We start from the raw sequence: 24,830 nt of genomic DNA on the forward strand, positions 1-24,830 counted from the left end.
AATATCAAATACCGGCCTTAATTTGAGGAAGAAATTTCTGAGGATGTACGTCTGGAGTACAGCATTTTATGGTAGTGAAATATGGACTGTGGGAAAACCGGAACAGAAGAGAATCGAAGCATTTGAGATGTGGTGCTATAGACAAATGTTGAAAATTAGGTGGACTGATAAGGTAAGGAATGAGGAGGTTCTACGCAGAATCAGAGAGGAAAGGAATATGTGGAAAACACTAATAAGGTGAAGGGACAGGATGATAGGAAATCTGCTAAGACATGAGGGAATGACTTCCATGGTACTAGAGGGAGCTGTAGAGGGCAAAAACTGTAGAGGAAGACAGAGATTGGAATACGTCAAGCAAGTAATTGAGGACGTAGGTTGCAAGTGCTACTCTGAGATGAAGAGGTTAGCACAGGAATGGAATTCGTGGCGGGCCGCATCAAACCAGTCAGTAGACTGATGACAAAAAAAATTCATAGAAGGAAATCTTAATGGTAGGAAGTACACATTCCTGCAAGACAGATTAGGTCTGTTATGAAAAAAATACCTTTAGGAACAAGGAGCAGAATGTGCTATCAACAGGATGGGTGTCCGACAAATTTTTCGCTGATGGCTAGAAATGAGTTGCAGAGACAGTTCCCAAATCGTTGGAATGGACGCGGAGGAGATGTGCCGTGGCTGGCTCGTTCGCCAGACTTTACGCCTCTGGATTTTTTATTGTGACGATTCGTAAAAGACATTGTTTATAAAGACGTTCCAACTACACCTGAAGATGTGCGAGAGAGAATTGTCAGAACATGTGCTTCAATAAGAGCCGATGTGACAACGAATACTACTCATTCCATGATAAGAAGATTGCAGCTCAGCATTGATACCAATGGTCATCACTTCGAACGCCTTCCGTAAATGCATGCTCATGACGCCTTTGTGACCTTTGTTGACCTAAGACCTTACTGTTACACATCATTGGATTCGTTTCGATAGCCGCTATTTCAAAATGAGTTCCAAACTATAAAACCCCATTTAAAAAAAAAAAACAAAGGTGACCTTCATATCTCTGAAGCGACCCCACCTAGCAACAGAAAACCTTCGTCATATTATGGCCCCTGTTGTCCCATACAACTTTTGTCCCACAGACTTCCCAGCTCCTATAATACAATCGGAATGTGACTCACCTTGTATACCCAGTGTTAGAATATTTCTACCACACATGATCGATACGAATTTCATTCATTACTCTTGGTCCGCAGCTCGTGGTCGTGCGGTAGCGTTCTCGCTTCCCGGGCCCGGTTTCCCGGATTCGATTCCCGGCGGGGTCAAGGATTTTCTCTGCCTCGTGATGACTGGGTGTTGTGTGATGTCCTTAGGTTAGTTAGGTTTAAGTAGTTCTAAGTTCTAGGGGACTGATGACCATAGATGTTAAGTCCCATAGTGCTCAGAGCCATTTGAACCTTTTTTTCATTACTCTTGTGCGTGCACGGTGTCTTTTCAAATTATGTATCAGGCTTTAACATTCAAAGCTTCTTTGACGCCGTCACATTGTGGACGTAGATCATTCGTCACGTTACTGGTTAACACAAATGTTCTGCTGTATTGGTAATTTATAACCAAGGTCGAAATCGTGGAGGGCCAAGGATTTATCACGGATCAACATAGCGATCAATATCTCGCTTCGAGTTACCCCACTGAAACGAACAGTTGATTAACCTCTGCGCCTCATTTCAGTCGTTTTACTGTCGGCTCTATTTTTCCGACCACATAATTTTTCTAAATTTACGGTAACCACTGACTGCAGGTAATGTCTTTGGTGTTACGTTCCCTAGCTGTGCAATATTTCGGTGCTGTTACTAAAACGTTTAGTAAATTCTGTGGATGTTTATAGGCAAGGGCGGAGAAAAAAAAATTAAAAATAGGTAACGTGCACTCAGTTTTGGCACCATTTACCGCCACTTTCACGTACGCTCCTGTTTGTTTACGGTATTACGTTAATCATATTTCACGTGTTGTCGTTTGCACGGCCATCGTTAAAATAAAGCTGCCTTGCCTGAATGGCGCTGCGGAACGCGCCCACCGAATTAGTTTCGCGAATAATTTCCGCGCTGTAAATTTGCTCTTAGCGAATATTACATTAGCATATTTAGTCCATAAATAACTGTTAATTTGATTGTGTTCCATAAACCATGGGAAAGCAGCATCCGGTATCATCGCTTAAATGACGCACGCCGAACGCTCCTTCCATCACCAAGCGCGGATCGCCAAGCCCCGCCAAAACAAAAAAAAAAACAAAAAAAACGGCGTAAGCGCTCGCATGAAAGCGGCCGGGGTTTTCGACTGCCCGTTGGACGCCGTGTTATTTGGTTGCCAGATTTAATAGTGGAATTAATAACCCATGAATTACACGTACCATAAGTTTAACCATGCGAATGCCGAACAGGTTCTCCTCGCACCGAGTGCGCAGAGCGGCAGTTTACGAGGCTTTTGATGTATTCCGCCACTTTCTGGATTAACTTTTTTTTTGTAGGAATACCTGTGTGTGTGTGTGTGTGTGTGTGTGTGTGTGTGTGTGTTTTTCGCGACTGACGACCGAACGATGCCGCTGGATTTTTTAGTGGCCTGTGTCGATGGCGCTGCCGTGATTTAAACTGATAATGCACGCAGTCGTCCGTTTTAGGGACAGCGCATCGTATGGCGGAAGCGGAAAAAGTACTAAGCGGCAAACTGATAGTTATTTGATGCCGGGATGCAGTCCTGAGGATTCAATATGCTACGTGTTCTGTACCAAGTCATAAAGGAAAGGCACGCCTCCGGTTGTACGGCTTCATTTTGCGTCCGGCTTACGTCTGGTGATTAATAACCAAGTGTTGCACCGCATATCTCGTACAGCGCCACGCGGTAAACGTCAGCTAGCGAGACACGGAAGTGAACCGGGCCTCTACAGCATCTATGTGGATTTTAGGTGGCTTGTCCTTTGAGGCTTCCAAAAAGTCATACTGTATGTTAATAACATTTGTGACAAGTTAAACCTTTGGATGGGAAAGTGTTCCGGTTTCTAGAACCTGTTCGACACAGGGAAATCGTTCCATTTCTCCTTAACTTTAGCTGCGTGGAGTTCGTCATGTGATAAATAAAGTTTCAAATCGCTATAATGAGTAGACACACTGGCTCTCATTGGCGATTTTGCAACCGATCTTTAGACTAGTCTTCAGGTGCAGAAACGTCACTAAAGTGTTACGAAGTCGTCAGGATGATGTGGGAACAAGTCAGTCTGTGCCAAAAGCTCAGTACATTCCTTAAGTGTAGGGTTCTTGTCCATATGATATTTCAAGGAAATTTGACTCTTGGAAAACATTATGGAACGAAAGATGGTCCGAAAGACCGACACTGTTTGTAATGTGAAGGAAAAAAATAGTCTCTAACAGCTGTCAATACGATGCTACATTGAGATTTTGTTAAGTTTCTTTCCCTTTTTTCCATATTCTGTTTAGACTCTCGCACTTCACAGAAAGTCCCGATCGGGCGCGAAATGGAAACCATTGTAAGAATCCCGGTGAAGCTTTGCACAGATGTATCGGCATTTGTTCTAGTATGTCCACCGATCGTGTCACGTCGCTCAAAACAGTTCTGAGCCCAGAGCGCGCACGTAAAGACGCCCTAGAAAATTGTGTCTCCCGTCAAGTATTCGTGCCTGCCGAGAGACTTCGCCTGATTTTATGCAGCCCACATGTCACGCAGTTCCTTCTTCGTGACAATTCTCGGCAGCAACTGCACGTGCGACGGAGACGCTCCTGCAACGCTTTCAGTCGGAAGTGGTTGATCGTACACTATACAGACCTGGCACTGCTACCTCTGATCCGCTGGCTATGAACACAATATCTGGCACACAGAACGAGCTGAAGACCAGCATAGACAATTGGCTGAAAGCAAAGGCGGCTGCCTTCTATGACGAAGGTATTGGGAAGTTGGTACAACACTGCGACAATTAAGTCGGATTGGCGACAGTGTAGAGAATTGGCTGGAAGGTGTAGCTAACTGTTGCAAAAAAATCATTTTTGATTTTCACAGTGACTTCAACTTTGTGACCGATCGGACCTTACTTTCCGATCAGCCCTCTTACACTACTGGCCATTAAAATTGCTACACCAAGAAGAAATGCAGATGATAAATGTGTATTCATTGGACAAATATACTATACTAGAACTGACATGTGATCACATTTTCCCGCAATTTGGGTGCATAGATCCTGAGATATCAGAGAACAACCACCTCTGGCCGTAATAACGGCCTTGATACGCCTGGGCATTGAGTCAAACAGAGCCTGGATGGTGTGTACAGGTATAGCTGCCCATGCAGCTTCAACACGATACCACAGTTCATTAAGATTAGTGACTGGCGTATTGTGACGGGCCAGTTGCTCGGCCACCATTGACCAGACGTTTTCAGTTGGTGAGAGATCTGGAGAATGTGCTGGCCAGGGCAGCAGTCGAACATTTTCTGTATCCAGAAAGGCCCGTACAGGACCTGCAACATGCGATCGTGATTATCCTCTTGAAATGTAGGGTTTCGCAGGGATCGAATGAAGGGTAGCACGGGTCGTAACACATCTAAAATGTAACGTTCACGGTTCAAAGTGCCGTCAGTGCGAACACGAGGTGACCAAGACATATAACAATGCCACTCCATACCATGACGCCGGGTGATACGCCAGTATGGCAATGACGAATACACGCTTCCAATGTGCGTTCACCGCGATGTCCCCAAACATGGATGCAACCATCATGGTGCTGTAAGCAGAACCTGGATTCATCCGAAAAAATGTTTCACCATTCGTGCACCGAGGTTCGTCGTTGAGTACACCATCGCAGGCGCTCCTGTCTGTGATGCAGCGTCTAGGGTAACCGCAGCCATGGTATCCGAGCTGATAGTCCATGCTGCAGCAGACGTCGTCGAACTGTTCGTGCAGATGGTTGTTGTCTTGCAAACGTCCCCATCTGTTGACTCTGGGATCGAGACGTGGCTGCACGATCCGTTACAGCCATGCGGATAAGATGCCTGTCATCTCGACTGGTAGTGATAAGAGGCCGTTGGGATCCAGCACGGCGTTCCGTATTACCCTCCTGAACCCACCGATTCCATATTCTGCTAACAGTCATTGGATCTCGACCAACGGGAGCAGCAATGTCGCAATACGATAAACCGTAATCGCCATAGGCTACAATCCGACCTTTATCAAAGTCGAAAACGTGATGGTACGCATTTCTCTTCCTAACACGAGGCATCACAACAACGTTTCACCAGGCAACGACGGTCAACTGCTGTTTGTGTATGAGAAATCGGTTGGAAACTTTTCTCATGTCAGCACGTTCTAGGTGTCACCACCGGCGCCAACCCAGTGTGAATGCTCTGAAAAGCTAATCATTTGCATAGCACAGCATCTTCTTCCTGTCGGTTAAATTTCGCATCTGTAGCACGTCATCTTCGTGGTGTAGCAATTTTAATGGCCAGTAGTCTATATACATACTCGACAAGCCACCGTACGGTGCGTGGCGCGGGTACCCTTTACCACAACTAGTTGTTTCCTTGTCTGTTCTACTCGACTATTTATATAATCCCGAATCAACGATAATTTCTCGTATCTTCAAGGCCCTTATGCGAGATTTATGTTGGCGGCAGTAGGATACTTTCTGCAGCTAGCTTCAACTGCTGGCTCTCTAAACAGTATTGTGTTTTCGAAATGAATGTCTTCTTCCCTCCAGAGATTACCACTTGAGCTCCCGAAGTATATCCCTAACACTTGCGTGCTGATCGAACCTACCGGTAACAAAACTAGCAGCTCGCCTCTGAAATGCTTCGATGTCTTCTTCCAATCCGAGATGGGGCGGATCCCAACACTCGAGCAGTGCTAGAGACAAGGTCGCACTAGCGTCATTTTTACAGGCTACACTTTCCTAAAAATCTCCAGTAAACCGAAGTTGACCATCTGCCTTCCCTACCACAATCCTCATAAGCTCGTTCCATTTCATATCACTTCGCAACGTTACGCGCAGATGTTACAACGTCGTGACTTTGTGAAGCACGACGCTGCTAATGCCTAACCGAACATTTCGGGTTCGTTTTTCCTATTCACCCAAATTAAGTTATACTTTTCTACATTAAGAGGCAGCTGCCATTAATCAAACCAACTAGAAATTGTGTCTACATCATCTTGTATCAACCTGCAATCACTTAACTTACACACGTTCCTGTACACCATTAGCATCATCAGCGAACAAGTGCAGATTGCTGCCCACCCTGTCTGCCAGATCATTTACGTATACATAAAATAGCAACGGTACTATCACACCTCCCTGGGGCAGTCTTGGTGTTACCCCAGTCTCTGATGTAGACTCGCCGTCGGGGACAACATACTCGATTTTGTTACTTAAGAAGTATTCGAGCAAGTCACGTATCTGGGGGCGTATTCCGTATGCAGGTACCTTCGTTAAGTCTGCTTTGGGGTACCGTCTCGAATACTTTTCGGAAATCCAGAGATATGGGATCTGCTTGTTGGCCTTTATCCACAGTCCGCCGTGTATCATGTGAGAAAAGAGAAAGCTGAGTTTCACGCGAGCGATGCTTCCTAAGGCCGTACTGATTCGTGGACAAGAACTTTTCGTTCACTTGGAAATTAATTGCATTTAATCTCAGAATATGCTGTAGAATTCTGCAACAAACCGATGCCATGGATTTATTGTTCTTTTCTCTCAATACTGACGCTGTCCAGCAAAGGCAGAAAGGTAGATTTGAATTCCTGTTCGCCATATACTTATCTTATAGCAAATGTTAATAGAACACAATAAATAAAAAAAATTTAAAGGTAATGCCTAGCCCGTTATTTCCTTATTACAACTGAAGTACGATAACTAGTTTCTGATAATATCTCCAAAGATCCTTATGTCTTTCAAAATGTGCAAAAAAGCGGTGAATATACACCGAAAGGAATCAATAGCTGTAGTCATGCAATGACGCATTTGTAAATACCAAGACAGTGACAGAAAGTAGTTTAAAAACATTACCTGTTACTTCTCAGGATGATGGTAATTACGGTCTAGGCGTAAGTTTTACTTAACTTTTTGTTATGTGGTAAACCACATTAAGACCACCGTCCCCACGCTGATAGTGTCAGGCTTCAAGTTAATAGGAGCGCTGGAACTATTCTTGTGTTTCAGTAGCTGTTTTTAGATGAGGATCAGTCAGTGTCACAGTGGTAGAAAGGAAACTGACGATGCATAATGTTGTTGTTGTGGTCTTCAGTCCTGAGACTGGTTTGATGCAGCTCTCCATGCCATACAGTAAAGCTGCATGCCCTCGGGAAAAATTACGGCTGTAGTTTCCCCTTGCTTTCAGCCATTCGCAGTACCGGCACGGCAAGGCCGTTTTGGTTATTGTTACAAGGCCAGATCAGTCAATCAACCAGACTGTTGCCCTTGCAACTACTGAAAAGGCTGCTGCCCCTCTTCAGGAACCACACGTTTGTCTGGCCTCTCAACAGATACCCCTCCGTTGTGGTTGCACCTACGGTACGGCTATCTGTATCGCTGAGGCACGCAAGCCTCCCCACCAACGGCAAGGTCCATGGTTCATGGGGGGGGACGATGCATAATAAGCGGTGTAATTTAATGTAGCTCCCATAATGGGTGGGCGAAGTAATACACCCTAAATATGATTTATAAGCACCTCCGATATAGTGTAAAAATCGATCAACATTGTATTCATTGTTCCCTTAACCAGTTCATATTCCGCTAATTAATTACCACTGGCTTCACTCAGAGGGATGTGATGAATTTTATCTGCTGAACTAATCACAACAGTAGCTTCATACAGCAGAAACGTTTTTCCAGTTCCACTAGCTTCATTTATTTTATCATTCTTTGTTCTTTTCCAGGTAAAGGCAACCGGAAGCAGGACGAAACTGAGAAGAGACGAGGAAGAGCCACACTCGTTCGTCTGCTCCTTGTCCCGCGATGGCTACGGTCACGTTTACCAAGAAATTGGTCACGGTAAGTAATCACAAGCTTTCCAATAATTCTGAGATTAGGTTCAGTACAAAACGTAAGCGTACGCTTCCGTAGCTGCGTGCTCAGCGCGTCTGACCGTCATACGGAGGAACGGGGTAAGGTTCCCGAGACTGCTACTGATTTTTCCGTTTTGAGAGGGCGCACTTGGCCTCGTGGGGCCAGTTGAGCTCCTACTTGAATGCAAGTAGAAGCTATAAGATCTGAAAAGTCGACAACGGGTGGGAAAGCGGTGTTTTGACTCCATGATCCTCTGTATCTCAACGAATGTATGGGACAGAATGAAACGACGAGTCATGCACCAGCTGACGGAAAGTAACCGAACACCTGTTGGTGAATAATAATATAGGGCGAGCCCACCCTGTGGCTTGTTGTCTGCTGAGGACACATTCAGTGAGGTTTCTTAATGTCTCTGGAGGAAATGGAGCAAATTCTTCATCAAGAATGAAATTTTCACTCTGCAGCGGAGTGTGTGCTGATACGAAACTTCCTGGCAGATTAAAACTTTGTGCCGGGCCGAGACTCGAAATCGCGACCTTTACCTTTCGCGGGCAAGTGCTCTACCATCTGAGCTACCCAAGCACGACTCACGCCCCGTCCTCACAGGTCCCGAGTTGGATTATCGATCCGGCACACAGTTTTAATCTGCCAGGAAGTTTCATACAGCGCACACTCCGCTGCAGAGTGAAAATGTAATTTTGGAAACATCCCTCAGGCTGTGGCTAAGCCATGTCTCCGAAATATCCTTTCCTTCAGAAGTGCTACTTCTGCAAGGTTCGCAGGAGAGCTTCTGTAAAGTTTGAAAGGTAGGAGCCGAGGTACTGGCAGAAGTAAAGCTGTGAGGAGGGGGGCGTGAATCGTGCTTGGGTAGAGCACTAGCCCGCGAAAGGCAAAGATCCCGAGTTCGAATCTCGGTCCGGCACACAGTTTTAATCTGCCAGGAAGTTTCTTCATCAAGATCCAAAAGCAGAGAAGCTGATGTTTTGGACGCTTGGCTCTTAAAGCTCCAAAAGCAGGACAGTTGGTGTTAGACGTTGAGACGCGGAGCGAACTCCACTTCTTGACTTACCCTAAAGGTGTTCCACAGCTTTCAGGTCGGGGCAGGGAATGTTACTCTCCGCAAACTATTTTGTAAAGTGTACAAGCTGCGCTGAGGGGCGATCTGTATGGTTGGAAATGAAGAACACACTTTATACACATTGACAGTAGTGTAGACAATTTTCCCAAGATGATCGGTCTCCATAGTCTAATGCTGCCAACATCTAATCTTGTGGAACTTGTTATAACATAGTAATTTTATGAAGAGATCAGATGATGGCAGTATTCGTCTTGGAACAATAAAGTCTCTGCAATGCGATCGCGGTGTGCGAAGGTGTGTCCTTCATTCCCACAAACACACAGTTTTTATGTTAGCTGGGCTGCTGGTAGTAGCACTTCGGAACTGATCAGTGATTCCTTCCGATGATTTCATACGATCTTTTACAACCACACTCCGCAGTGCTCGTTAGGCCCTGCCCGTCAAAGACATGACGTATGCCTGTTCTTGGTTTAGCTATGGTTGCTCCTTTGAGCTTCCGCTTCAAAATCTCATTGCGAACACTCGACTCGCGCAGCTCTGGAGGATTTGAAATATATCTGCTGGATTTGTTCCTCAGGAGACATCCAGTGACTAGTCCACGTATGAGCACAGGGCTCTCCTGACCAACGCACTATTGCGCTGTTGCCGGCCGGTGTGGCCGTGCGGTTCTGGCGCGTCGGTCTGGAACCGCGTGACCGCTACGGTCGCAGGTTCGAATCCTGCCTCGGGCATGGATGTGTGTGCTGTCCTTAAGTTAGTTAGGTTTAAGTAGTTCTAAGTTCTAGGGGACTGATGACCATAGATGTGAAGTCCCATAGTGCTCAGAGCCATGACCATGACCATTGCGCTATTACTGTTTTTCTACTGATAACACAGATCCTTCTAGGCTGGCAGGCCGCCCCCTTGTGACATCTAGTAGCCAATTTCGTATTGAATAAGGGTGATACTTTTGATCTCTTACTCCACCTCTGTGAATCTGGTTCTTCCCCCTCTGACCATCTCCTTCTCACCCCCTCTTAGTCCATCCCCTGCTCCCCGTCTCTGTGTCCTCCTCCCTCTCCGTCCATCTCCTTCTCCATCCTTACTCAGTATGTCACCTTTCGCCTCTCCATCCCTCTGCTCCTCCCCTTCTTTCTATCTCCTCCTCTTCCCATAACCTATTCTCCCTTTCCTTGTCCTTCCTCACACTCTCTACCTACCTAACTCCTCCTCGCCCATCTAACTCAAAATCATTACCCCCACAGCAGTAGGAGTCGGCTGATTCCTATCCTTACAGTACCCCATTCCAGGTAGTAATATTCGTACCATATTTGTCTGAAATAGATCCATGGGTTTAGGAGAAGCTTTTTACTTGCAGCTTTCCCTCCCTATGTACTTGCCATATATATTTAACATGTTTCACTCATTTATCTCCACATACTTCACTTGTGTCTCTAGCGAATCTCGCCCAGCCCTTCCGTTTGCATCCAGCTCACCGTTTATGACATCGTAACTCCTGAGTTTTGCGTCGCAAAATGGTATGGTTTGAAATGTACATCTACTAGTAAATGTGTTACGAAGAGCGTTAGCAGTGAAGAAGTAATACGAGTAAAATGAAACGTCATGCGTGACGCGGCACTTCTTCACACTTCTCTGTGTTTATCACGTCACATCTGCTCAAAAAATGTGTCGTGCAATCATATATTTTTGCATGTACATTCAGTAGTAAATGTCAATGTTGTCTACAAACTGTCTTGCGAATAGTGATGAAAAAACAATAAAGTAGAGCATCATACCTGTTTTACTGAATGAAAACTGAAATGTAGTAAGCAATGAACTTTTCCCTTTCATCATTTTGTGGGGGAGACAAAGTTTGAAATTATCTGTAAAATTTGTTATAAATAACTAAGTGCCATCATTCTCAAACACTGGATGAACACATTCGCAGTCTGGCTATTTGTGCGACGTCAACTACGATAATTACTCCCATCCCTTTTATATCGAGATGGTTCTTACAGCTACAGTGGTTCTTGACATGTGTACTAAGTCAGGTTGTAAACGATTCAGAAGTTGAGGAGGAGATGTGGAACACACCTATATCCACTTTTATAATATGTATGGATTTATAGGAAACAGTATCTGTAGAACTGTGCTAACTACTGTAGGGGAACCAACACATCCATTCAAAATTCCCTATTAAATGTCCAGTTACGTGCCTTCTGTAATAACTTTCCAGGCTAAACAGTAGACCAGGAACAGTCTTTTAGAATACCAGAGTAACAAAAATGGCCGCCCATAATCACTTTCGTTCTATTGGGTAAGTATCCTACTGTCTCTCTGCTCTTGGTTAACCGATGGTGAGCCTTTCACGAAGTAAAGAAAAAAGAGGTTACACGAATTATGGATGAGAATCGTAATAGTCAAAGCAAATGCTACAGTGAAAACTACGACACTTAAAAGAATCAGACGGAGCACAAGCATCCGCGAAGTGTAACTAATCTAGAAACCATAACTGACACAGTTAGTGTTCATATTAGATTCGGCGTAGCCACCAACTAACAATTGTATTTTTTCATCTGGAATATTCGAAAGCAATTCTTGTGATTAAATGTCTAATGTCACTCCGGAACTTCTCAACTGCGGCGGCGATCACGTTGTAATATAATGAATTTCTGTGCATTGAATTGAAGGATCACACTTTCGAAACCCCTTAACTGTTTTCCATTGAGAAGCAGATACCTGTGATTTCGGTCAAAATGCCTGCAACCTTCCTCTATAACGGTGCAAATGCCTGGCGCCCTAAGACGTCACTCTCAGGCTCAAACAGTAATGTGTCCACACATGCGAAACAAAGGCCAGAGCTGAGAGGTTGACGTGACTTAATAAGATGGGTTAATAGTGTGCGTTGGCACCAAATTTCACCGCAATTCTGCACTGCGCCATCTGGACCAGCCGCAGCCCCTCTCAGCCACATTTCACTCTTTCTTTTGACGCCTGTATGATAGCTGTTAAAACAGCGTGGTGATCCGTATGTGTGGGATAGGAATATATTTCAGACACACTGCCGCACAGAATCGACACGAAAATCCTCGGCGGTGGCATCGAGGGTGCCAGTGAAATCATGCCTTTCCTTGGGCTGTTGATTCTCACATGTTTTCGACTCGAAAACGGAAATTCACAGTTTGATGAAGACAACGTTGTTGACAACCTTTAACATTCTCACACCCTCGGACATTTCACCCCTTCTCTTCTGGTGCTGCATCCTCCCTGAAAGTGATGGGACCACTTTGGAGTGGCGTGCGACCGCTATTTTTTCTCCCTCCAAAACGATACGACGAAGTTTGAAAGTGATCTGAGGTGGAAAGGGCGCTTATGCCTTTTTTAGCCCTCCTTTGCCTGTGCGTTATCACATGGGGGAGTCGAGCCGACACTGAAGCTTGGGTGGGTGAATAAACCGGAAAACGCAAAAGGGTCCGTTTGCTATGCCCCCCTCGGCAAAACCCTCGGTGGCATCAACCCAAGTTAGTTAACCATTTTAAAAATAACTTATACAGAGACAAACTGTCAGGTAGTTCAGTCGCCTGCAGGCAGGCGACTTGTACCTGTTGAATGTCACGGGGTTGCGTGTGTGCAGGATGTCAACAATGTCATAGGTTGTCAAGAATGCCGTCGTGTTGCTCACTGCAATGCACACTGTCGTTTTCTAAAGCGAAATGTGTGGCAGTCAACGCCTAAAGGAAAGTGTGGTTTCGTTGACGCCCTTTATGCCAGCCCCGAGGCTTCACCGCGTCAGTTCTGTGCGGTGGGGTGTACGAAATGTTTTCCTCAGCCACTCATAAGAAAACAGCATGATTTCAGCGCTGGCCGTCGCGATTCCGACCTCCATCACAGAGGCGTCAAAAGAATGGATGAAATTATGTGTCACTATCACGCTGACGTTGGGCAGAATTGCGGCAACATTAACTCCAGCCTTTTTGGGTTGGGGGCCGGCCGAAGTGGCCGTGCGGTTCTAGGCGCTGCAGTCTGGAACCGCGGGACCGCTACGTCGCAGGTTAGAATCCTGCCTCGGGCATGGATGTGTCTGATGTCCTTGGGTTAGTTAGGTTTAACTAGTTCTAAGTTCTAGGGGACTAACGACCTCTGCAGTTGAGTCCCATAGTGCTCAGAGCCATTTGAACCTTTTGGGTTGCGTGCCTCAGTCTGTAAAACAAGAATCCATTACAGGATCGCTTTGTTGTCCTTCTGTCTGCCTGTCAGTCCAAGTATTGAGGACCCTTTTCCTCAGGAAGAAGTAAAATTTATGTTACATATTAAGGTCTATGTTCCCTTGGCGATGTAAAAATTTTAAGCAATTCAATCAAAAGATATAGTCACTCATGTCACGTACTTCGATATTCGGAGATTCACTTACCGACATCTACAGGGTACTTGCCGTTGACCGAGAATCATGAAATTTGGCGAGAAGGTAGGTATTACAGTACAAGTAAAGGGAAAATTTCGAATTATTTTGTCATTTGTTGTCCGAATTCAGACTTGGAATTAAAATCATCTCTTAAGTCCTCCGAATTTCTGGGACTGGTATCTTGCCATTATACATGTCGATAACAGGCAAACATCGTCAGAGTCCCCGATTCCCTGAGTTGTTATACGGTCTGTGTAGAGTGTGTATCAAAAAGAATCATCCGATTTGGCACGTCTATATTTCTGAAACTAATAAATATAGGCAATGGATTTTGTTTTCCGATAAACGGGAAACTCAAAAAGTTTCCTTTTCATACCGTTTCATAGGTGTTCAGTATGCCCTCCAAGAGATGGACGGCATATGTAAATGCGGTGTTAAAATACCGCAGCGATCATGTCTTGAGTTACAGCTTCCACAGGTGCTGTTATGCTACGTCTCAGTTCATTCATTGTTTTCGGTAACAGAGGCACATAAGCAGTCTTTTATGAACCCCCACAATAAATAATCACATACAGTCAAGTCCGGTTACCTTGGAGGCCAGTAATGTAAAGCGGACTCATTTGATCCAGTGCAACCGATCCATTGTTCAGTAATTCCGTTGACTTAAAAATTTCCGCACTTCCAGATGGCGGTGTGTCGGTGCCCCACCCTACTTGTAAATAAAATCGTTCGAATCAGTCTCCTACTGTGGGAAAAAAAAGTTCTCAAGTATATCGCGATATGTGCTTCCTGTAACAGTGCTCTTCGAAAAGAAAAATGATTCATGTATGAATGCATGGTTTCGCGGCGATTAATAAAATTTTCTCTGGCTTCCAGCCGCGTCAGGTGGTTAAAATCCCACGAGCTTTCGACCGAGCTCTCCCCGGTCATTGTCAAGTGGTAAGAGTGACTGCTGTGTCACCGTGGCTGCGTCGTTATATAGCCGCACTGCTGGCTGTGACGTCACTGGTGCTCTTTTCTTCGCCATATATGGTAATGTTTTCATTCCGTGTCCATCGCGCCCGTTTTAACATCGCGATAGACGGGTCCCAGGCTGGGCTGAGCTGTAAACCTCCGTCCTTGTTGATGGTGTTTTCAGAGGTTTTTATTTCAATAGCTGCTTTTATGACGCTGTCCCAAAATTCGTTCGTCTTCATAACGACAGATGTTTCGTCGAATAGAATTCATAGAATTCGGTGTCCATGTTCTAAGGCGCGTTCTGCCACGGCTGATTTTTCTGGATAGCGTAGGCGTAAGCACCTCTCGTGTTGCGTCCGGCGTTGCTCCACCGCGCTTACTGTTTGGCTGACGTAGTAACAGCCACACTGACATGGTATCTTGTACACTCCAGGCGATCTAAGCCGTAGATCGTCCTTCACAGGCCTCACGAGTTGATAAATTTTTACTGGGGGCCTGAACACCGATGAAATGTTATCTCTTCAGGAGCCGGCTAATCTTTCCAGACACTGTACCACAGAAAGGCAAAAACACAAGTTTCTTGCTTTCTTCTTTGGTGGTGTTCTCTTGTCTGTTGGTGTGTTTCTTGCGTGTCACACCAGATATAGCCTGTGACACCTGTCCGTGGCTGTACGCGTTTTCCTGGAAGACTTTTCGGAGGTGGCTCAGTTCTAGTGGCAGACTTTCAGCGTCTGAGACGACTTTAGCACTATGGACGAAGTTATTCAGAATGCCACGTTTTTGTGCCGGATGGTGGTGGCTGAGAGCGTGCGGATACCGATCTGTGTGTGTCGGTTTCCTGTAGTCACTGTTGCTGAGGTACCCATTGGTTTTCGGTCGAACGAGGATGTCAAGGAAGGGCAATGCACCATCTGTCTCGACTTCCATCGTAGACTTGATGTGGCCGTGAATGCTGTTCAGGTGTTCTAAAAATTCTTCCAGTTTATCGCGACCATGGGGCCAGATGATAAGTGTCACCGACGTAACGATAAAAGCAACTTGGCTTAACTGGAGCCATCTCCAAGGCGATGTCTTCAAATTTTATAAAAAAATGATTCATACACCTTTACTCGCGAATCTCAACAAAAAACATTAAATTTGAAGAGTCCCTCTCATGTTGAACAACTTCATGTGGTTGTTCAGTACCCACATACTCACATTATGATCGTTCGCCCTTCCATTTAAATGGAATGTTACATCGTCACTAAACACTTAAGCGTGGAAGAAAACTGTAATCTTCCACTATGCCAATTACAGAAGGGCACACGTTGTTATCTACCACCTTTAAGAAGAGCTTGCAGTAGTTGGATTTTGTATGACTTCATGTGCAAACGTCGACGCAACACACGCCAGGCGAACATGGGGGTGATGTTGAGCTGTCGAGCCGCACGGAGGACGGATTTCTGCGGACTCCTTGTGAAACTATGGCGAATACGTGCAATGTCTGTGTCAACATTCGGGGGCACCCCGGCGAGTTGCCTTACACTGACAATGTTTTTTCGGAATTGCTCATGTCATCGCCTAATGCACTGTGCTGTAGAAGGATCCGCTCTATACCTAGTGCGAAAGTGCGCTGAAGAGATATTACGGACCTGCACTGCGCAAAACGTAGATCACAAAACGCTTTCTGTTGCCCCGACCCCATTTTTACTAGAACAAAGCGGGCGCACACTGCTGCTACCTAGCTGGAACCAAGTAAAACTCGAGAGTTTTCTCTTTCCAACAGTATATTGTTCACGTACATGTCTCAAATAACATAATAGTTATGTTTTTTTTTTTAAAACCGGACGAGTCTTTTTGATACACCCTGTACGTAATCCAGTTTGTAGGGACCCTCATTGCGCTAATCCTACTCGCACATGGCTGGTTTTTTTTCCGCATGTGTTGACCTTTTTGAAGGATTGTCAAGCCCATGGGCGATGTTTCAGGGCGTCATGCTTTTGCTCTATTACAGAGGCGCCTTAGAGCCAAACTTTCGTAACAGCGGAAGACACTTATGGGGTTACGAAAGAGTAATCCCATAGTTCTGTTGCGCAATGTGTAAACTGCACATGAATTGTGTTCTGTCAGGAGGTAACATACACTATGTTGTTGTGCAGGCCTGAGTGGGGGGCCCAGCTACGGAGAGCCGCCCTGCTTGGCCGACGAGAGGGTGGCAGGTCTTAGTGGCGAGCCGAGGCCACCCACGCCTGACCTGTGCCGCCACTGGCCTGGCGGCGTTCCTCCCCCGCCGCCCCCGCGCCCATGGTCGCCGCCCCCGGGGGAGCCGCCTCCGCCGTACCGGACGCTGCCGCGGAGGCCGCTGCCGCCGCCGCAGCGAGACGCCGGCTGGCCGCCCGCCGCCCCCGCCGCCTACGCGTGCGTGCCGCTGCCCAGCTACGCGGCGGCCGCCGCCTCCGCGCCGCGCAGCCCGCCTCTGGGCCCGCCGCTGTCCCCACCGCCCCCGCAGCCCGCCGCCTTCGCCACCCACAGGAGGCCCTCCGACCGCCGCCGACAGCCGCCGCACGCGGCGCACCTAGCCACTGCGGGCCGGCGGCAGCGGAACAGAGACCTACCGCCCTCCTGGTGAAGGCTCCACTCTGCCGTCCTAGAGCGGCCCTTTCGCTGGAAGTGCGGCGAAGCAGTCTCTGGCCCGGTGGGACCAGTTATCTCTACACACCAAAGATCTTGTACCATAGTGACTCGCCTTGTGGACGGACCACGAATCCCTCAAAATCGAATCCTAGAGCGTTTATTGCTTCTCTATCTCCCTCTCTGCTTCTCCCCTTTCAGTGAGATAAACTACATAAACTACAAAACTGAATTCGTATTTACATAAATAAGTATGGACATTCACCGTAAGCAAAAATAAAAGATTCCAAACCGATGTAAAATTTGTCTTGATCGCGTATTTATAGAAGAATGATCAATTTCGACTGATCAGGCAATCACCGTCAAATCACTTAAATCTCGTTATACTGAGTAACTCGTCAAATGTATCAGAAGCAAATGTCCCGTTCTGTCCTTATGTTACACTAGACGAGTTAATCCAATAAGGAGGTTTTAGTACTTTGGGGACGGATGCCTAATAACTCAAAACTTGTAATTCTTGTATAAATTTCCGTTCACGTCAAATATGTTGTATACTGAAAATTAAGATAGCATATTCAACAAACTTGCATAGTGGATGTTCGATCATAATTCGACCGAAGTGTTTATCTAGCTTGGACAACATTGTCTTTGTCTGCTTATTCCTAATAAAATTATTTGTAATACCTTGTCCCTTCATTAACGCTACTAGTTCGTCAAAGAAAAAAATCGATTTACCATTGTGTGGAAACTAGTCAGGATACAGCAGCTCGACTTCAGACTCCATTGACTCAGTCGGAAAAGAGCAACTTTTTTTAATATTAATGCCTGAAAACGAGACGGAGGAAAATATATTTTCCTTGTACTTCATAACTAGTTCCACAACCTAACATCTGTGGGTGAATTTCGTGATATATGTTAGATATTGTGTCAACTGCTGGGGGCGATCTGAAATATTATATTATTGTGAAATATCAGGCACGTCAAGATCGCATGTAAATCTTTTCATTATCATTTTCCACAGATCTTTGCTGCCATCATCTGGCACATTAACAAAAGTTCATGATCTTTACAAACTTGCGAGTCACATAGTCATGTTGGGGTCGTTTTAGAATAATGGGTAGCTAGGAACATCATCGTAGCTTACATAAAATACCACAATTGTAAAACATACATCGTATTGTGCTTATGTTCCGTGCTTCCTTGTCTTGTAAAATGAAGCAACATTACTATGTGACTTGCACGTTTGTAAAGATCATGAATTTCTGTTAATGTGTTAAAAGATCCGACGACGACAGGACAGATCTGTCGAAACCGGTAATCTATAGAAAGATTTACAAGCGATCTTGGCGTACCTCTTATTTCAGAATAATACAACTTCCATTCGAATAAAAACTGAACAAGGCATTAGTTGGGTGTAGCAGCTTTCAGGAACTGAATTATACGGCTCTCCTATCTCCATGTCGATAAGAACTGCCGCACAAGTCTACAATGTTCCCGTCATATGAACCTACCTCGGCACAGTCTGGCAGTCTCAGTTTCCACATGCAGAAACGAACTATTCATCGCAGGAAGTTCTTTTGTAAGGTCACTTCTTCGTGCAAGTTTGATTAAAAACAGATCGCCAAGAAGCCAAGTAAACTGGACAGATTTCGAATTACAAGGTGCCTTTCCGCTAAGAAATTAATGAAAGTTCATAACGTAGACTCAGAAACAGTTATGAAAGACAAACATTTCTAAATTTGTATAGGCTGAACAAAAACATTTTCGTCTGCCTGAGGACCATAAAAATATTCGTTACCGTAGAATTCTCTTTCGAAAAAATTGGAGTGGTGTACTCCAATACAGAAAACGCTTCGCTGCTTGCACAGAGACGTATGGAGTATTTGTGTATGTTAAAATATTATATGAATAAACAAATTTATGCCTGCTGCTCTCAGTTATACAATAAGTTTACAATGGAGAAAACTTTCCTCCTTTCAATACAAGACCTTTCAGTAAGAAAATAAGTAATATTTCCCTGTGAACATTACTACTCTTGCGGAAAACTGGAAATGTGCAATGTACAGCGTCCAAAAGTACTCCGCTCTGTTTTACTTTTGAAGATTTTCTGCTGTTGTATGGACGACTGAAACAACAGTGCACTGTATCGAATGCTTGGCGATTACCAAATTTCGCTCATAATTACTGTACTAAATTCGCTAAAGTGCTTCACGAACATTTGTACTGCACAAAAACCGTAATTTAAGCTGATCACCTGAAAAAATAAAACTACCAAAATAATACAGGGTATTTTCATGTTGGCACCGTCTTAGGCTATAGAAACATCTGAAAAATAGCATTTAGGGAGCTTCAGGCAAGAGTTCTAGGGTAGCTCTTCTGTTCAATGATGGTCCTGTTTCACATGTAGCTAGGGATAGAAATGTAAACACAATAGGTGAATCACTTGATGTTTCATATATTAAAAAGACTGAAATCATGCAGCATTTACTGTATTGATGGTAAGTTCCTACTGGTGTGAGAAAGTACTGTATGGAATGAATGTGAATGAGTATACGAGAAATCTAAATGTATTAGAAATAATAATTGTTACCAGGCCTCGTATGTGTAAAAAATTGTACATATTATATAAATTAGAACTATTAAAACGAATAAAAGAAATATTTGGTTTCTTCCTTCTTTCAGCCTATTAATCTTGCTGATCCAGGACTGTGCATTATGAATGTTGTTGATTTATTTCAACTAATTTCCTATTGTGTAACAATGATTTACCTGCTTTTCTAATCACGGATTTTAGCGAGTGTTTAAATCTGGTACCTAAAGTAGTCAATCGCCACAAGTTGGACTGTGGCTGATTGAAATAATACTTTTTTTTTCTCTATGTGAGCGTTTCGTGGCCTTGCAACCGGACAGATTTCGTTGTTATTGCATTAGTTGTCTTTCGGCGTCGCCGCCTGTCTACTGTGCCCAAAATTCCATATCTATTTATCTTAAAAGCATTTCGTGTCAACTGTCTTTTCAGAGTGGCTTCAGCAATTTCTGCTTCCAGGAATTCCTACTTCCTTTCCATCTTTCTGGAGGTCTCATTGCCCAGACAGGTGGCCTTAGTCTCTAGCCTGATGCAAGTGTTTTATGCTGTGACTACGGCTACAATTTTATGTTTACAAGAGCCTCTATCTCTGGGCATTTACTAGTGAGCATCCATTCTGAAGTACGACATACGTAATCTGACTGCTATCTGAATCCATGGCTTGGGATAGTTCTGGTTTTGGCAATTTTATATATGACAAGAACCGCCCGGCTTCATCGAATCTAATGCACCATCATGTCATGTAACACGGCCCAATCCTTCTGAAGAAGATATTTTTAGAAATATCGAAACCTAGGTCAAGGGTTAATAAACCTTTGTTTTGCAACTGGTTAGCAGTTTTTTCAACCTCTTCAGATTAACAAAGTTGCTGTTTCGCAGCCATGTTTAAGATTCTGGTATCAGAGAGATATTGTTTAAATTATGGTTAAAAGAGGATCTAACACAGCCAAAAACTGTTTGGAATCTGGTAAAGTTCCATCCGGTCCTACGTCTTCTCCAGTTTCGGCGTATTAAGCTGTTTCTCAATGAAAGTCACAGTAACATCTTCATCCATTATCTTTGCCATTGTGCAGTTGTTCAGGAATTGAACTGGGGCAGGATTCCTGTATCTTCCTGTGTAATGGAGCATTAGGGATGCAGAGTTCAGCATTCTGCTTTTGGCTCACTGCATTCAGTTTCTGTCTTGAGAATGTGTATCTGGACGCTAAGTTTGGGTTTTGCGAGAAATCTTCCGAGAAGGTTCTGCTGCAGGAGCCAATGAAGACTTCTCGCTTTGCCTTTTTTGACAGGAGAATGCGTTTAACGTAGTATCTCTTTAGGTGTAGCACAGTGTTATTCCTGTAAGGAAAAAAAAGTATGCCCATCACTGAAATTGCGCACCGCAGTTCACTTTCACAAGATGAAGAACCTTCTCATGAAGGAAAAAAGGGATTTCTCAACTCAGAATCTAAAATTTTACCTATCGAAAAAGAAAATGAAAATCCAGAGGCGTGGACGTGATATTTATCCTGTACTTTGCAGTAAATTAAAATAACGCTGAATAAATATGGTTGTCAGTTAATCTGCCCTATCAGATTCAGATAACATCCCACGCTGTTGACGGCAGTCCTTTGCCTCGTACTCAGGAGTTAGGTCAATCTTAGAGCCTGACTCTGCTATCGAGGCTATCGTTAGCGGCTTGAGATATTCTCGGAATTGACGCCTCGAGTGGCAAAGGTGCTAAATCTCAAGTTCATGGAACACGGTTGAAGTTACCACGCAGTTCAAAAAGGGCAAATGAAGCGATTGTGGAAACATCGGAGGTATCAGTCTTTTAACTGCACCGCACAAGATGTATTAAAAATTCTTCAACATTAGGGTAACAGTTCTAGCAGACCTCTTCTCGAAGAAGATCAAAGTGAATTTAGAATAATGACGTTCGTATTGCGACAATATTTTTGAAATAAAAAGATTCATAGATTCTGAAAAGCTTTAGATGGAGTTGACTGAAATAAATTATAGGCAATTACGGATAACAGTGGCTACCCACTAAACACATAAGGCATCCAGAAGCATATATCAAAGAACCAAGTTTGTAATAAATACGGGACAGAAAAGGACAAACGAGATAGAAATCAATCAAGAAGTGAGACAGTAGTGCTCCCTTTCGTCCACTCTGTTTAGGATTTATCACGTCAATGTCCTCAAAAACTGCAAAGCAGATAATTATCAAAGAACTAAAACACACTAGTCATATGACAAAAAAATAATGCAATGAAGTAAAGATGACCTCCGGTCAGTACTATACTGTGTATGTGCAGCAAGCAAACTAAAAACATCGCTGCATAAACAGAAAGTAATAACTTTTCAAGGTAAGTACCCTGTACTGTCGACACAGTAGTTAAGATGAAAATAAATGAACACTTGTCACTTTCCATATGCACTGATTAGTCGGAACATTGTGACCACCTACCTAATAACACGTATGTCCACCTTTGGCACGCATAACAGCAGCGACGTGTCGTGGTATGGAAGCAGTGAGGCTTTGGTAGGTTGCTGGAGGGAGTTCGCACCATATCTGCACACACGTAACTTCCACAAATTCCAGGGAGGGGTGCGATGAGCTCTTACGCTATGTCCAGTCACATCTGGGGTACAGATCTGGAAAGTTGGGAGGTCAGCATAACAATTGGATATTCCTCGAACCACTCCGTCACACTCTCGGTCTTGTGACATGGGGCATTATCTTGTTCAAATGCGTGTGAAATCTTATGGGACTTATCTGCTAAGGTCATCACTCCCTAAGCTTACACACTACTTAACCTAAATTATCGTAAGGACAAACACACACCCATGTCCGAGGGAGGACTCGAACCTCCGCCAGGGCCAGCCGCACTTATCCCGTTGAAAATACCACTGCTGTCGGAAAACATGATGGTCACGCAGTGGGTGCAGCTGCTCTGCAACCAATGTACGATACTCCTAGATCGTGGTCGTGGTGGTGGCGGCTTGGTCGAGCTTCACTGAACCCCTGAATGACCACATAAATGTTCCCCAGAGCATAATGGAGCCACCGCCAACTTGTCTCCGTCCGGCAATACAAGATACAGGGATTCATCAGCGCTCACATCCAGTGCCGATGTCCACGTGCCAATTTCAGTCGTAGTTGCCGATGTCTTCGCGTTAACATTGTTACATGGATGAATCGCCGGCTGGGGAGATCCCTCGTTGGGAATGTACAGCGTAAAAAAAATGGCTCTAAGCACTATGGGATTTAACATCTGAGATCATCAGTCTCCTAGACTTAGAACTACCTAAACATAACTAACGCAAGGACATGCACACATCCATGCCCGAGACAGGATTCGAACCTGCGACCGTAGCAGCAGCGCGGTTCCGGACTGAAGCGCTTAGAAGCGCTTGGCTACAGCGGCCGGCATGCACGGTGTACTGTGTTTCATACACACTTGCACTCTGCCCAGCATTAAAGTCTGTTGTTACTTCCGCCACAGTTCGCCGCCTTCATGTTTTACCAGAGTGCCCAGCCTACGACATCCGACATGAGAGCTGGCGGTCCAACCCCACCACGTCTGGACGTGGTTTCGCTACGTGTTGGAAACACTCACCACTGCACTCCTTGAACACTCGACAACTCACGTAGTTTCCGAAATGTCATCACAATTTACCCTCAGACAAACTCAAATATATCGCACGCTTTCCCCATTCTGCACACCGACAGCACGCCCACTGATACTACATGCACCGTGCGTGTGTGTAACTAGCAGCCAATACTCGCCAGGTGACGTTGCTGTCGCCTATCATTTCGATAGTAGGTCGGTGATCGTAATGTTCTGGCTGATCAGTGTAGGTAGCCTGTTACATTATATGTGATTACGATAGTGATACCGAAGAAAAGGTGCATAAATTTCAAACACTGTGTAGAACAATAGAGAGGTTTAACTAGAACACCAGAAAATATATAAAAACTTAATTTTGTAGAATCTGTAGGGATTACTCTCAGATCGAATATACAAGAGGCAGCGTGAGAAAGTTTAGGTGTGCAAAAGGTAAATGTGATAGGAGGTAGAAATACATACAGAACACCTAGTTTTTACCAAGATGTTAAAGAATTAGCTACTCAAGAGAAGAATGCATTCCTAAAGGATAAAATCAGTCAAAGTCAACGCGATTATACGGAGAATAAGATCATTCGTAATACGATGAATTCGTATATTCGGAAAAAGAGGATTATTGGGAGCGGTACACAAAAAGTACGCAACGAGACCTTTATGGATCCCAAAAGAACGTACGGTGGATGCTCCAAAAGCAAAAGTATATTACTGAACACATGCAAATACATAATGTAAATAAGTAAATTATAGTATAAGGACGCAGCAAAGTTGGGAACTGTAAGTAGTCGCCAAAGCACAGAAATGATAACCAAATAGATGTCACATTGGAAGAAATACACACTGCAATAAAAAGACTTAGAAAATCTCCTGGGTCAGATGGCCTGTATAATGGGTTAAAATAAAGATAGGTGGGGGGGGGGACACATGCATTATATGTACAGCTTCATACTATGTATTTTGGTGTCGTTACGGAAGGCAGGGTATAAAGAGAATGGAACGAAAGTGTTACAGTTCCAGCTTATAAAAAAAAGGAGACAAGCAAGTATTCGATAATTACGGGGGAATTATTGTTTAAATCAGTAATTAGAGACAGAATGTAGAATTATATATAAATAGCAGAAGTACAGCAAGGATTTAGGAAAACAGGAGTACAATAGATACTGTTTTCGCTTTAAGCCAGATTATGGACAAATCCATAGAATTTAATAACCCAGCCTACCTATGCTTCATTGACTTGTCAAAAACCTTTGATAGGATTAGAAAAAGGATATAATCTAAATCGACAAAAGAGTACCAATGGGCTCAGTGAAAATCGTAGAAGAAATGTAAACAGATAAATAGACAAGAATTAAAACACACGAACGATTTGCTGAAGAAAGTATACTAGGTGAAGAAATTAAGAGGAGGAGGCTCATTAAGCCCAATCCTGTTCGACTTGATAGTGGACCACGTAACTGATGACGTAAGAAAGAAACTAAGCTATAAAATAGGAAATAAAGTGATAAATATTGTACGTTATTCTGATGATGCTGTACGGATATCAAGTAACTCGGATAAT

At 44.3% G+C, this 24,830-nt stretch overlaps 1 protein-coding gene across 1 annotated transcript in view; it reads left to right on the plus strand.

Moving 5' to 3' along the window:
- The window catches only part of LOC124796042, a 184,276-nt gene extending 163,115 nt beyond the window's left edge, over positions 1 to 21,161 (plus strand). The window contains exons 6-8 of the mRNA XM_047260128.1: positions 7,919 to 8,033; positions 16,603 to 16,741; positions 21,047 to 21,161. Coding sequence (XP_047116084.1) covers positions 7,919 to 8,033; positions 16,603 to 16,741; positions 21,047 to 21,161 — 369 coding nt within the window. The remainder of the gene's footprint in view (positions 1 to 7,918; positions 8,034 to 16,602; positions 16,742 to 21,046) is intronic.
- The last annotated feature ends 3,669 nt before the right edge of the window (positions 21,162 to 24,830 follow it).

Source organism: Schistocerca piceifrons, chromosome 4, assembly GCF_021461385.2.
Source record: "Schistocerca piceifrons isolate TAMUIC-IGC-003096 chromosome 4, iqSchPice1.1, whole genome shotgun sequence".
NCBI classification, from domain to species: Eukaryota; Metazoa; Arthropoda; class Insecta; order Orthoptera; family Acrididae; genus Schistocerca; species Schistocerca piceifrons.